Source organism: Scyliorhinus torazame, chromosome 12, assembly GCF_047496885.1.
Source record: "Scyliorhinus torazame isolate Kashiwa2021f chromosome 12, sScyTor2.1, whole genome shotgun sequence".
Taxonomy (NCBI): domain Eukaryota; kingdom Metazoa; phylum Chordata; class Chondrichthyes; order Carcharhiniformes; family Scyliorhinidae; genus Scyliorhinus; species Scyliorhinus torazame.
The window spans coordinates 176,599,477-176,614,532 of NC_092718.1; the positions used below are offsets into that span (position 1 = coordinate 176,599,477).

The 15,056-nt window shown below is 42.1% G+C and overlaps 1 protein-coding gene across 3 annotated transcripts in view; it reads left to right on the forward strand.

Moving 5' to 3' along the window:
* nf2b (NF2, moesin-ezrin-radixin like (MERLIN) tumor suppressor b) overlaps positions 1 to 15,056 on the forward strand; it is a 139,789-nt gene that overhangs the window by 101,429 nt on the left and 23,304 nt on the right. For all 3 annotated transcript variants that reach the window (XM_072469440.1, XM_072469439.1, XM_072469441.1), the window contains exons 14-16: positions 1,026 to 1,128; positions 2,503 to 2,630; positions 8,384 to 8,543. In XM_072469440.1, the coding sequence (XP_072325541.1) occupies positions 1,026 to 1,128; positions 2,503 to 2,630; positions 8,384 to 8,543 (391 nt within the window). The remainder of the gene's footprint in view (positions 1 to 1,025; positions 1,129 to 2,502; positions 2,631 to 8,383; positions 8,544 to 15,056) is intronic.

A 15,056-nucleotide genomic window follows, 5' to 3' on the forward strand; every position in this document is an offset into this window, starting at 1 on the left:
TTCTGGGCAATGCCCCTTCAAGGATACAGGTTTATGATCTTAGATAAGATCTGTTGGAACATAATCGTAAGAATTTTTCAAAAACTTGTTATCTTACATAATTTTTTTCACCCAGCTCCTCCCCATAGGCCCTGTGCCACATGCTATTCTCTACCAAAAGACAGGTAATCAACATTCTGAAAAACTTCCCGTGGCTAATATGTAGGAGGACCGGTTGTATTCTCTCATGAAAGAGATGATCTGATTGAGGTGTTTACGGTGATTTTAAGTCCTTGATAGGGTAAGTAGAGAGATATTTGCCCATAACCTCCTGGTTCCCAGCTTCGCATATGGGATTCCCTAATGATCCACTGGGGAATCCCACTAGGAAGTCCTCATGTATCGGTTTACCCGGAAATTGCCCAGAGGTGCTAACTTCCCTCCCTAATTGCGCTGGGCTGGGAACCATCCAGTAGGATCGCTAACTTTAAATCGCTAACTTTGGATGGTTCTGTCAACTTTTCCCCACTCCCCCCTTGCTTGACCCGATGGAGATTGCCACTCTGAAGCTGTTCCGGGCCATTATTTCCTCTGGTGTTGGAGTCCAGATCAAGAATCTGTAGCCTTGAAATCAAGCCTAGGCTATTCCGGTTTAATGTCAAGAAAGGGCAAGAGAATATTAAGGAATATGGAAACAAGATGGGTAAATGGAGGTTCACTCGGCCAAGATTTAATTGAATTGTGGAACAGGCTCACAGGGATGAATGAACACCTGTTCTAGTGATCCTCTTCAGGTGTTTTTCGGAAGTCTTTGAGAATGGTTCAGGATGACTTGTTCAATTTTTGTTTTGTGTTTTTTCTCCCCCCTTTTGTGAATGTGTCTTAAGATCTGTATAATGTCTTTACAGAGGCTTGGGTGGAAAATTGTAGGCACATGCTCTACTTCTACTTTTCTGTGAACTAGTGCTCTGCTGCTGTACCTATCAATTAATTTAAAATATATATATATTTGTCCCATTCTTTGATTTTAAATGTCTTTATTTTAGGTCCAAGGAAGCAGAACAGCTAAAACAGGATCTAAGTGAAGCCAGAGAGGCAGAGAGAAGAGCCAAACACAGACTGCTGGAGATTACAAAACCCAGTTATCCAGTATGTGCCAAAACATTGATGTAAACTGTATAAAAATTATAGTGAGGTCAACCAGCTGAGTGTCCAGAAATTGTTTATCACAGGAAAAACTCAGTATTGTGCATCTTTTAAGCATACTTTCATAATCCCTCATTACACTAGATGCAAGAGAATTTACTCTCTGGGGAGCATACTTTTTCTTATTTAAAAAAAATAAAATTAATTTAGAGTACCCAAGTATTTTTTCCAATTAAAGGGCAGTTTAGCATGACCAACCCACCTACCCTGCACATCTTTGGGTTGTGGGGTTGAGACCCATGCAGACACGGGGAGAATATGAAAACTCCACATTGACAATGACCCTGGAGGTGAGATTGAACACGGGTCGTCGGCGCCGTGAGGCAGCAGTGCTAACCACCGCCACCGCGCCGGCCCAGGGAGGATACTAATTAAACAAGCATACTTGGGTGGAATTTTCCCCAAAATGGCAAAGTGTCTGAGGCGCAGGTTGTCTGATTTGACGGCCCCAGGGGACATCTGAGCACTTGAGGGCGCTGTATTTAAATGACTCCACAGCACTTGCTATCATTCAAACCAGGAGGATGGCAACAAGGAAACCTGCTCCTTGATTCACAGAGGGGGCTCTCACCTGAATGCTGGATGCCCCACAAGTACAGTTGTATGCCGCTGACAGCTGCCCTCCTCTTTTCTCACAGCCCCGAAGCAATCCCATCTCTGTAGCTGGCCAGCGGGCTCTGTATCCTTGGACTCCCTGGCGCTCTGGAGACAGTGGTGTTCACCTCCTTCCTCCCTCTCAAAGATCATGGCGCTGTTCCTGTTTATAAAAAGCAGTAAATCGCACCCAGTTGTTTTATTTTCTTTCTATTCCTGAATGCATCATTTTCTCCTCCCATTGAAATTGGTAACATTTTGACTACACTTCTGATTTTACTGTGAATGATTTCTTGCACTTTCAGTCTTATGTGGCTTTCCATGGAGAAAAAAATTGCTAGTCAATAAAAAAAAAAGTTTGAACTAGATTTCCTTCATTAGATTTTTGGACCACAATTCGCAGGGATATTTACTTTTGTGTGCGAGATTCCTTGTGGTTAATACACATTAACAACTTCAACAAAAACTTTCATGTTTTAATACTTTTGTTTGATATGATTTTTATTGAAACTTTAAAAGTATTTTTGCACTAATTAATGTGACATTGTTTAAAGTTTATCTGTAAAGCTAAAATGCTGACTAACCGTCAAAAGTTGTTATTTGTTGTGCCATGCTCCGTGATATCCTGAAATCATGAATGCATACTAAAGTATATAGAGACAAAAAGGTCCGTGAATGTAGAGCCCCTTCTGCTAGCTCAATATTTCAATCTGTTTTACTTAGATTATTGCTTCATATTCTGCTCATCCGCCTGCCGATGTTGGTGATCTGAACCTAGAATCTGGGTCTTTTAAATTTGACTTCAAAGACACAGATATGAAGCGGCTCTCCATGGAGATAGAACGGGAACGGTATGTTGATGGTACTTCTCCCATGCTTGCCCTTGAAAATAGTATAGCTACCAAGTTAATGGTATTTACTTTCAGACATTAACACAACCTCCCTTCCCCTTCACCCATCCACTCCAAAACACTTCCAAGAGCTGCTTGATTCATGACCTTGTACCAACACTGGTTTACAAGCACACTATCATAATAATCAAGACACAGGTTGATTATTTAAGCTGTATTTTTTATATATTGTTTCATCTTTAAACACAGAAACGATGTTTCCATTTGTAGAGAAATCCAGCATTCAGGATCATTAATATAAGATAGTCATTAATAAACCGATGAAGAAATTCAGGATTAGAAATATGGAACTTGCTGCCACATGGACTAATTGAGACATATTGTAAGGAGAAGCTAGATAATTATATGATGGATAAAAGACAGAGCATGGGTTTATAGGATACAATGAAGTAGACTGGGAGCCTAAACATCAGCATACACCTGTTGGATTTAATGGCCTATTTCTGTGTTGTAACTTGAATATGATATAATTTATGGTTGCCATGAAAAAGGCAAATAGCAATGGAGTTCTTGCCCAAAACCATTTTTTAACTGTCATGCTGCTGTCTAGTACAAATGGTTTGAAAGTTATTCTGTCACTGTGAATCAATGGCTCTGATTTAAAGTATCATGCATTACCAAGCATAACACCACTATTGTTCTAAAACAGCATGAGGGAGGAGGGGGAAAATGGGCTGGAGAGATGTAAGTGTGTGTCCACACCGCAGAGACCGAAGCAGATATTATGATGTTCAATAACTTGCTCCTAGCATCAGTGTGTCAGACTTAGTGTGAATGCCACATTTACTGTGAATAATGCCATAGGAGATTCACAAATAATATTAAAACATTGCATCTAGAAAACTATTTTGTATCTCAGTTCCTGTAACACTTCATTCTCAAACTGGTCATTGTTAACTTGTTGTGCAATTAAGGCAAATTTATATGAACTTTCTTTTGCTAATTGGTTAATGTTTCCCACCTCGGGCACACTGTGTGTTGATTCCTGACATGCAAGTTTATTCATTTGGATTTGCTCGTATATTAATTTGTTAGAAAGGATTTGTGAAAGAAAGAATTGAAACTGTGGTGGGGTGGGCTCCAGGACCACGTGACCGGCTCAGGCCAATCGCATATGAATATGTGAACCTTGGCCAATAGGGAGTTTATACATGGTCCTGGGAGAGGGACCATGAACACTGTGGACCCTGGAGCCAAAGTGTAAAGACCTGTTATATTGTGTTCTGTACCTGTTGCTTAACTGCTTTTGCCTTTCATCAATAAACCCCTTTGTTAACTACTGGAAGCCTCCAGTGTATTTCGGGAGCCACCACGTTGGCAACAAGGTAAAATTTTTCAATCGCAGCTGACGGACATCGTGAATTGAAGGAGGAAGGAAGGAGCAGTTAAGAAAGTAGTGAAGCTCCAACAAGTCGGGAATAATTTAAACCATGAGTGAAAGCTTATCATTCGTAAATAGACCCATTTGACCAAAGTGCTGAGGATTGGAGTCAGTACATCAAACAGCTCAGCTATTTTTTTACCATGAACGAGATCACAGGCAAGGACAAGCAGAAGATGATACTTCTGACAGTTTGCGGGCCCCAAACGTATAATTTGATGAGGAACCTCATGTCCCCGGAGGCACCCGACTCGAAGACTCTTGACCAGACAGTGAAATTGGTCAAAGAACATAACAAACCAAAACCCTCGATTATTGGCCAATGTTACAGGTAGTGAAGGACCATGAAGCGTCTGACTTGCTTTCATAGCCAGGTTTCGCCAGCTTGCTGAGCACAGAGTTCAGGACCACTCTTAGTGACATGTTGAGTAACCGACTGGTTTGTGGGATTGCTAACCTTAATATTCAGAAGAAACTCCTGGCTGAAACCACTATTACGTTGGAAAAAGCATTTGAGATAGCTCAGGTGATGGAGTGCGCCGAAAAAGATGCCACTGAGCTCCAAAGTGTGGCTGAAGGCGAGGTTAAGCAAGTATAAGTCGTTTGGCCGCAAGATGCACAGCGGAGAACCAGGCATGTTCCTCGGGACCAGACCGGAGCCATAAGAACGTGAAAAAGACGGGTCATCAACCCAAGTTCGAGGCAAACTGCTATCGTTGCAGGGGAGACCATCCCCAGTAGATCTGTCATTTTTGGGAGTTTGTATGTTTCCGGTGCAACTGAAGGGGGGGCCACATTCAAGCATATTTCTGCACGAGGCAAAGAAAAAAAAAACCCCAGCAGCAGCAGTCCACAGGGGCACTGAACATAGTGGAGAAAAGCTCTGGAGAAGAGCATGCAATGTATCAGTTGAATGCATTCCAATTGAATAAGATGGCCCTGATTGAAATTGTCTTCCGGGTAAACACCTTAAAATGGAAGTCGACACCGGGGTTTCAGTGACTAGTGGGGCAGCAGACATTCCAATATCTTTGTGCAGAAAATCAGTCTTTAAGCTTGAAGAGTACTACAGCTAAGTTTTCCACTTACACCAGGGAAACTTTGAAGATCCTTGAAACCACCAAAACACCAGTGGCATACAAAGGGCAGGAGACCTCGCAGTGGTTAGAACTGCTGCCACACGGCGTCGAGGACCCGAGTTCGATCCCGCCCCTGGGTCACTGTCCGTGTATAGTTTGCACATTCTCCCCGTGTCTGCATGGGTCTCACCCCCACAACCCAAAAAGATGTGCAGAGTAGGTGGATTGGCCACTCTAAATTGCCTCTTAATTGGAAAAAAAAGAATTGTGTACAATTTTTTGTTTACAAAGGGCAGGAAACCAATCTGTTCATCTGCCTTTGGTTGTAGTGGAAGGGCTGATGGGAAGAAATTGGTTACAGAAGATTAAGCTCAATTGGCAGGAAATCTTCAAAATATCCAACGGTGTCCTCCAAGATAGCCTAAGGAGTTATGAAAATGGTTTTTACAATGGACTGATTAAAGGTGATTTACAATGCCTGATTAAAGGTGTCAAAATCTATGTCAATCCAGATTCAACACGCAAGTTCTTCAGAGCTAGACCAGTGACATACGCACTGCATCAGAGCTGAAGAGATTGGAAGAGCTGGGAATAATCAAGCCAGTTCAGTTTTCAGAGTGGGCAACGCTGATAGTCACAGTCCTTAAACCAAATCATTTGAAAAGAATTTGTGGGACTATAAACTAACCATAAATCAGGCTGCCCAGGTTGATAGGTATCTGATCCCCTGATTCGAGGACCTCGACGCTAAGCTAGTGGTGGGCCTTACCTATTCAAAATTGAACCTTAGCCACGACTACCTGCAACTAGAATTGGATGAAGTGTCAGAGGTTTTTCATTCCACAATAAATACCCACAAAGGCCTCTTTCAATATACATGGGCTTCCTGAGTCCATTGTTTCAGAAACATTGCTTCAGCCTGCTCTATTTTCCAGTGTACAATGGGAAATATCCAGAGAATTTCAGAAGCACAACGGAACCATGCCCAGATCAAGAAGGAAGGCTTAGCAATTATATACAACTTGAAGAAATTCCATCAATATGTGAATGGTCGACGTTTTGACATAGTGACCGACAACAAGCCATTACTGGCCTTTTTAAGGGAAGATCAGCCCATACTGTCCATAGCCTCGGTGAGGGTGCAACATTGGGCCTTGCTGTTGGCGAATTATGCTTTCCAGCACGGTCCTGGCACGCAAATTGCTAACAGTGATGCATTAAGTCACCCCTGCCAAGAGCATTCTGCTGCCGCCAGTATCCCAGGAGATCATACTGGCCTTGAACTTCTCGATACTCTGCCAGTGTCTGCTAAACACATCCGAACTGGATCCAAAGAGACTTTATACTTTAAAAAGTGAAAAGAATGGTACAGACTGGGTGGCACTACGAGAAATCTAAGCAACTGAGGCCCTACTTCCCTTGTCAAGACGAGTTGTCGTGAGGATGCCGTGATTCTGTGGGGATCACGAGTGGTCGTTTTGCCTCCAGCCAGGGGCCCCTCCTTCAAATAAATAAATAACCTTTATTGTCACAAGTAGGCTTACATTAACACTGCAGTGAAGTTACAATGAAGCCCCTAGTCACCACATTCCGGCGCCTGTTCAGGTACACAGAGGGAGAATTCAGAATTTTCAGCTGGTACGGGAATTAAACCTGCCCTGCTGGCCTTCAAGAGCTACATCTGATGGCCAGGCACAGATTAATGTATTGATGGATTGGTGCAACTGTGCCATCCTTGCCAAATGCAGCAGTCCTTGCTGCTGCCCGCCACCATTCAAGCGATGAGAGCCACTACCTCGGCGGCCATGGTGGATGCCTTGCTATTGATGAGTTTGCCATTCATGGGCTTCCTGAGTCCATTGTTTCATACAGCGCTCCTTTTGCTGGCGATTATTTGCAGAGTTTTTTTTATCAGCAAATAGCATTCAACAGACACACACAAGGATGGCCCCTTGCCACCCAGCTGAGAAGGCCGTTCAGATCTTCATGAATGCGATGAGAAAGCAATCTGATAAACCACTTCACCAGCGGTTGGCTAATTGTTTGTTGCTGTATAACTTAACCACCAACTCCGAGATCACCCCCACTGAGTTGCTCATGAGCCGTCGGTTGAGAACCCGGTTGGATCTTGTGCTTCTAAATTTGGCAGGGAGGATGGAGGCATATCAGCCCTCCCAGAAGAATCAGAGGGACAACAGATCATTCCGGGTGGGAGACCCATTTTTTGTCGGTAATCTCACTAGGTCTACCTGGGGTGGACTGATTATGGCCCAGTCGAGAACGGTGTCATATGTGGTCAATGTCAACGATAACCCCTCCCGAATCTACTCAACCGGCTGCATTCTAAGAGGCTGGTGAGGCCAATTCACCAGTCATTGAGGCGGTGTCTCCTGAAGTGACACTAACTCTTGACAATTCGATTGCCCAGAAGGGTACTGAGCCTGTGGCAGGGTTACAAAGGTCTGGATGTTCCCTGAAATTTCCGGTCCAATTGACTTTTTTTCTTCCCCCCCCCCCCCTTCCCCCATTGTCTCTTACAACATTAGTAACATCTTTGTTTGTGGTAGTTGTAATAAGGGACATACGGGGAGGGATGTGGTAGCGTGGTCCCATTAAGGGGCCTGGCCCCCGAACCATGTGACTATGGGGCTAACACTGCTAACAAGGAGTGCCTGGTTCTGGGCGAAGGATCCTGGGCAGTGTGGGCCCTGGAGCCAAAGTGTGAAGACCTGTTGTACTATGTTCTGTGCCTGTCTTTGCCTTTCATCAATAAACCCCTTTGTTAAGTACTGGAAGCCTCCAGTGTTTGTCGGGAGCCATTACAGAAACCAATTCATTCACTCCGAACAATTAAGCTTGTCTTTTTCTTCATGATGTCTTGACGTCTTTTCTGATCCAAAACTGTAGTTTGCCTATGAATAGGCTTTCAGCATAATTCCTGAAGTGAACAGAATGCAACTTGGCAGCATTGTGAAAGGGATGCTGAGACTTTTCTGTATATTTAAAAATGATTGATTTATTGAAGTGATTTTAAGTTGGTAATTTGAGTTTAGCTATAAACCACTTTTAGCTTTGCTTTTAATGTTTACAATATTATTTGTGGGCATTGATGGAACCAGTGATGTGCAAGTTAGTACAAGGCATCAGATTTTCTTCAATCACACTGGACAGTTTTACAGAGACAAAGTGACATTTACAATGTTCTTGGCTTTCATTGTTTGTGGATTCCTTAGTGTGGAGTACATGGAGAAAAGCAAACACCTGCAAGAACAGCTGAAGGAACTAAAGACTGAAATTGAAGCTCTGAAACTGGAGGAACGGCATGCTAACATGGGCATCCCAACTAATGAGTCTATGGAATTTGATGAAAATGCTTACACACCTCTCAGTAATGTGAGTTTTCTTTCATGACTGAATATTTATGGCTTATAGACATGCATATAGCTTCAATAATGAGATTGCTGAGAGATGGGACATGTATCCTCTAGCTATTGGAGTCGATTAAATACAGCCTTTTGGTGTTAGGGATTGGAAATAGTCAGGAACTTGCTGTTAAAGGGGAAATGAAACGGAGCTAGAGTAAACTGAGAGGGGAAACTACAACCATTAGTGGATTATTTGGTCATAGTCACTTATTTTGCTCTTGAGTGCCCAGGGTTCAGTGTTAAGCCATTACTCTTTTGAGGGGAGGGGGAGTTGGTGATTGTTGTTCACTTGAATTTATGTTGTATTGTTAGGCCCAAACCCAGTGCACCCAGTTGATCACATAATGTTATGCTTGCAGCATCGCCTTCAGGTACATTACCGTTATACTCATTGAACAGATATTATGTGCTGACTTAGACCATCAGCAATGTCACTGAATATATACGGTAAGACACCCCAAGTTTTGTGTACAGTATGTACTTGTATACGCACATGTAAATTTTAGTATCCTTTAACTAGCTATAAGCCAGACGATGTGGGGTGTGTTTATTATTCTAAATTTATTTACTGTAGTTACTAACTCATCGATCAGGTGAAAAGTGATTTTCAGTGATTTATCTGATTAAAACCCTTAAGTATTTTCAACACGGATTGACTTTCTATGTTCTGATGAAAAGAGCTGCAGTTTTTCCAGTCTCCTCGTTATAGACTCTCATTTGCCATATTCTTTTAGTTAAGCGTCTCCTGCACCCTTTCATGGCTGCCAAACTCAGAGGGCAATCACCATGAATTTTGACTTTGAACATAATTTTTTGGTGGAACACACATTTTAGGAACCCCTGCCAAACTAAACCTCCGAGCCAAGGTGAAACTAATGGCCTTCCCCCGCAAGCCATGCTTAAAATAAAACAGGTATACTGTTGTGCTTCTCGACAAGTAGTATGTGATCAAAATGTATAGTCATGACGTGGAGATGCCGGCGTTGGTCTGGGGTGGGCACAGCAAGAGGTCTTACAACACCAGGTTAAAGTCCAACAGATTTGTTTGGAGTCACTAGCTTTCAGAGTGCAGTTCCATCATCAGGTGAGTGAAGAGGTGGGTTCCACTGTTATGGGCCAGGATTTAGAGAACTCCAAAGTATATCATGGAGATCACCTGACCCACGACTTTTACTAGATTGTGGTATGGGGAGCACATGGTCCACTCTGCAGGTGTGGTGCAGCAGAAATCTAAAAGTATTTTTAAAAGCAAAACAATGTTTATTCTATGAACTCCGATAACCTTTTAAAAACATACAGTGAACATTTTAGCAACCATCAATTCAAATACAACCCCCAAACAATACAACACTCTTAAGTAACCCTTAAGCTTTCCTTTAAACCTCCATAAGACAAAAAACTCTTTTACAGAAGCACATTAGGTTTAAATTCTCTACTGAGAGCAGTTATCACTCTGAATTCACCAAACGATCCAGAGATAGTCTTTAGATGGCAGAGAGATAAAATTACACCTTCTTTGGCTGGCTGCAGCTCCAACACTACAACAAAACTAAAAAACACAGACACAGCCAAGCATTTCCTCAAAGCGAAACTAAAAAGCAGTGCCAGAGCTCAGCTCCACCCACACTCTGACATCACTGCAGCCACTTGAGCAGACAAACATTTCATAAAGTGACATTCACCACAGATATTTTTATAAACATCTTTATAAAATGTTGCAAAGCCAGCACCAAGCTCAAAGTATCCTTTTTAATCGTAGAATGCTTCTTCTGGTGAGAATTCAATTTCTTCAAAAAATAACCAATAGGCCGCTCTAGCCCTTCGTCGTTGTCTTGTGGAAGCACCACACCTACGACCACATCACTCGCATCAACAGCCACATTGAATGGTTTTGTGTAATTTGGGATGGCTAACACAGGAGCAGTGGTTAACACAGCCTTCAGGCCGTCAAATGTCTGTTGACACTCCGCTGTCCACTGGAATTTGTTACGCTTCTTGAGCAGGTCCATCAGTGGAGCGACCACACTGCTAAAATTCGGTACAAATCTCCGGTAAAATCCGCTCATACCAAGAAATCGCATTATTTCCCGTTGTGTCGAGGGTATCGGAAACTCCCCAAAAACTTTTGTTTTCCCATCCCGTGGGACCATTCAACCCTGTCCGATTGTATGGCCAAGGAAAGTGACTTGGGCTTTTCCAAATTCACTTTTGGCTAGGTTTATCACCAAACCAGCCTCCTGAAGTCGATCGAAGAACTCCATCAGATGCTTCAAATGTTCTGTCCATGTCTGGCTAAAAATGACCAGATCGTCGATGTATACAGCACAATTGGGTAATCCTGAAACAACCTTGTTAGTTAATTGTTAAAATGTGGCTGGGGCGTTTTTCATGCCAAATGACATAACTTTGAATTGGTATATACCATCTGGAGTCACAAAAGCTGAAATCTCCTTCGCCCTTTCGGATAAAGGTACCTGCCAGTAACCATTAAGTAAATCCAGTTTGGAAATAAAAGCGGATTGTCCCACCTTCTCAATGCAATCCTCCAAACGTAGGATAAGATAAGAGTCCGTTCTTGTAACTGCATTAACCGTTGGGTACCGTCCAGTTTTGGTACCATCACGATGGGTGAGCTCCATTGGCTGCAACCCACTTCAATTATGCCATTTTTAAGCAAACTTTCAATCTCTTTGTTAACCTGTGCTAATTTTAAAAGGTTAAGTCTATATGGATGTTGTTTGATTGGAACAGCATTTTCTACATCATGTATAGCCATTTTAGTACTTCCCAATTTATCTCCACAAACTTGCCCATGTGATATCAATAACTGTTTCAGGTCAGTCCGTTTTTCCTCTGCAAGGTAACTCAGCAATTTATCCCAATTTTTAAGAACATCCTCGTTTTCCAATTTAATTTGAGATATGTCAAATTCACAGTCATCTGGATTTGGTTCGTCACTTTGAGTTAGAATCATTAAAACCTCCTTTGTTTGCTTTCCTTCCCTTTCAAAGTACCTTTTCAGCATATTCACATGACACACGTGGTGCGTTTTCCTTCTATCAGGCGTTCTTCCCACACCACATAATTCACCTCACTTAATTTCCTTTCAATCTGATCAGGTCCACAAAACCTTGCTTTTAAAGGTTCACCTACTACTGGTAACAATACTAAAACGTTATCTCCACAGGCAAAACTACGCAATTTGGATTTCTTGTCCGTGACCCGTTTCAGCACGTGTTGTGCACCTTTTAAATGCAGTCCAGCCAATTCACCTGCTCTATTTAATCGTTCACTAAAATTTGACACGTAATCCAATAATGTAAGTTCCGACTGCTCACTCACCAATTTCTCCTCAATCAATTTAATTGGCCCTCTTACCTCATGACCAAAAATTGGTTCAAAAAGACTGAATTTGGTTGACTTATTCGGTGCATCCCTAATTGCAAACAGTACGAATGGAATTCCTTTATTCCAATCCTCTTGATAATCTTGACAATAAGCCCTCAACATTGTCTTTAATGTCTGATGCCACCTTTCTAACACTCCCTGCGATTTTGGATGGTACGCAGTTGATTTAAATTGTTTTATTCCTAAGCTATCCATAACTTCTTTGTATAACTGAGGTAAAATTTGATCCTTGATCCGATTGTATTTCTGTGGGTAGTCCATATCTAGTAAAGAATTTAAGTAACTTCTCCACAATCTTTTTCGCTGTGACATTGCGTACTGGAATGGCCTCTGGAAACCTAGTAGATACGTCCATTATAGTCAAAAGATATTGATTCCCACTTTTCGTTTTAGGAAGCGGTCCTACGCAATCAATTAGGGCCCATGTAAAAGGTTCCTCAAATGCTAGAATGGGTATTTAGAGCGCTGGTTTTATCACTGCTTGAGGTTTCCCTATCACTTGACACGTGTGACATGATCGCCAAAATGTTACTACGTTTGTATGTAGACCAGGCCGATAAAAATGTTTTTGGATTTTAGCTTGGGTTTTCCTTACTTCCAAATGACCTCCCACTGGTACCTCATGTGCTACTCGCAACACCTCCTTTCTATACCCTACCGCCAATATCACTTGATAAACTTCTGCCCACTTTTCATCTGCCTGCATATGTAACGGTATCCATTTTCTCATCAAGACATCACTTTTATGGTAATAACACTCTGGTATACACTCAGATTCCTCTTCCGTGTATGCTTTCTGATACATCCGGTTTATTTCTTCATCTTTCTGTTGTAACTCTGCCAATGTTCCTGAACTAAAAAATATCCGCCTCATCCTCCACCTGTTCTTGTTCTTTTTCAACCATCTGATCAAAAATCGTTTCTGATAATTGAACTTCAACTTGATCTTCACTCTTTGATATCTCCTCTTGACTTAACCTATGACTTTGCGACCTTGTTACTACACAATCCGGAAAAATCCCAGGATATTCGTCCTTCAACACTTCAGTTGTCTGATTTTCCACTGGCTTATCAACCGCAGTAGGCATCACTCCCACCTGCGATCCATTATCATTACCCAAGATAAACTGTATTCCTGGACAAGATACGTTCTCTATTACTCCTACTACCACTTCACCACTCTTCACTGGACATAGAACATACAGTGCAGAAGGAGGCCATTCGGCCCATCAAGCCTGCACCGACCCACTTAAGTCCTCACTTCCACCCTATCCCCGTAATCCAATAACCCTGCCTAACTTTTTTTTTGGTCACGAAGAGCAATTTATCATGGCCAATCCACCTAACCTGCACACCTTTGGACTGTGGGAGGAAACCGGAGCACTCGGGAGGAAACCCACGCAGACACGGGGAGAACATGCAGACTCCACATAGACAGTGACCCAGCGGGGAATCGAACCTGGGACCCTGGCGCTGTGAAACCACAGTGCTATCCACTTGTGCTACCGTGCTGCCCACGTTTGGACTTTCCAAACTTACTTATATAATGGAATTCTTCTCACCCTGAATTCCACATATTACCACCTTTTCTGGCAATGTTCCTCCCAAACTACATAATTCCTCATCTCTTACCATCAAAGATTGACTAGCTCCCATATCTCTTAAAATTGTGACTTCTTTACCTGCTCCTCCTGATACACACGAGTAAACTTTACCCACACAAGTAAATTCTTTAAAGAGATCTGGCACCTTCTTATCAATCACCTCTTTATCAGGCTATATAATCTTTTGTACCTCCTTCGCTTCACTTGGGCTTTCTTTTACCACTTTAACAAACCCCACTGTCTTATCCTGTTTTACCATATCAGCCTTCCCAGTGTTTTTCTTCCACCACCAACATTGTGACTTTACATGGCCTAGTTTATTACAGTGAAAACATTTTTAACTTTTCATGTCTCTTCCACCCTCCTGGATATCCTTTTCAATCTGAAGTACACTCTCCTTATTATCTCCCATCAGATCACCTTTACCTTTACCACTTGAGTATTTCTCATATCCCCAGTTTCTATCCCTCACAGGCTGAAACTGATGTTGTAAACCAAACTTTGATTCATGAACTAATTCATAATCATCTGCCATTTCTGCTGCTAATCTCGCAGTTTTAACCCTCTGCTCTTCCACATGAGTTCTCACTACATCAGGAATTGAATTTTTAAACTCCTCCAAAAGTATAATTTCTCTGAGAGCTTCATACGTTTGGTCTATTTTCAAAGCCCTTATCCACCTATCAAAATTACTCTGTTTGATCCTTTCAAACTCCAGGTATGTTTGACCAAGTTCTTTCCTTAAATTTCTAAATCTTTATCTGTAGGCTTCAGGCACTAGTTCATTTGCACTTGAGATGGATTTTTTCACCTCGTACGTCTCTGATCCCTCCTCTTTACTAGCTCTACCTACCAACTTTGTCTGAATCAGTAATACCCACATCTCATGTGGCCATTTCATTTGTTTAGCTACCTTCTCAAATGAAGTGAAAAAGGCTTCTATCTCCTTCTCATCAAACCTTGGCAATGCGTGGACATACTTAAATAGATCCCCACCAAGCCTTCGACGAGAAGCTCTTTCGTTTCATCCTCATCACTATCCTCCAACTGTACGTTTTTCTTTCCGTCCGCCAATATTAACTGTCTGTCATGTTTCATGGCAATTTTCCGAAGGTCAAACTCTCTTTTTCCCTGTCCTCTCTCTCTCTCTCTTTCTTTTTCCCTGATCTGTATTACCCTTTCTCTTCCTTTTTTGTTCTGCTAGGGCCATTCGTTCTTTTCTCCTTTCTTCTCTCTCCTTTTCTTATTCCCCTCGATCTCTCTCTCTCTTTCTCTTTTTCCTCTCTATCTCGTTCTCTCTTTCCTCGCTCTCTTTTACTTTTTCCCTGATCTGTATCTCCCTTTCTCTCTCTTTTAGTTCTGCTAGGGCTATTCTTTTTCTCTCATTTCATATTCAAGCTGCTGTAATTCTTTTTCATGTTCAAGTTGCTCGATTTGTAACTGAAGTGTTGCCATTTCTAATGCATCAG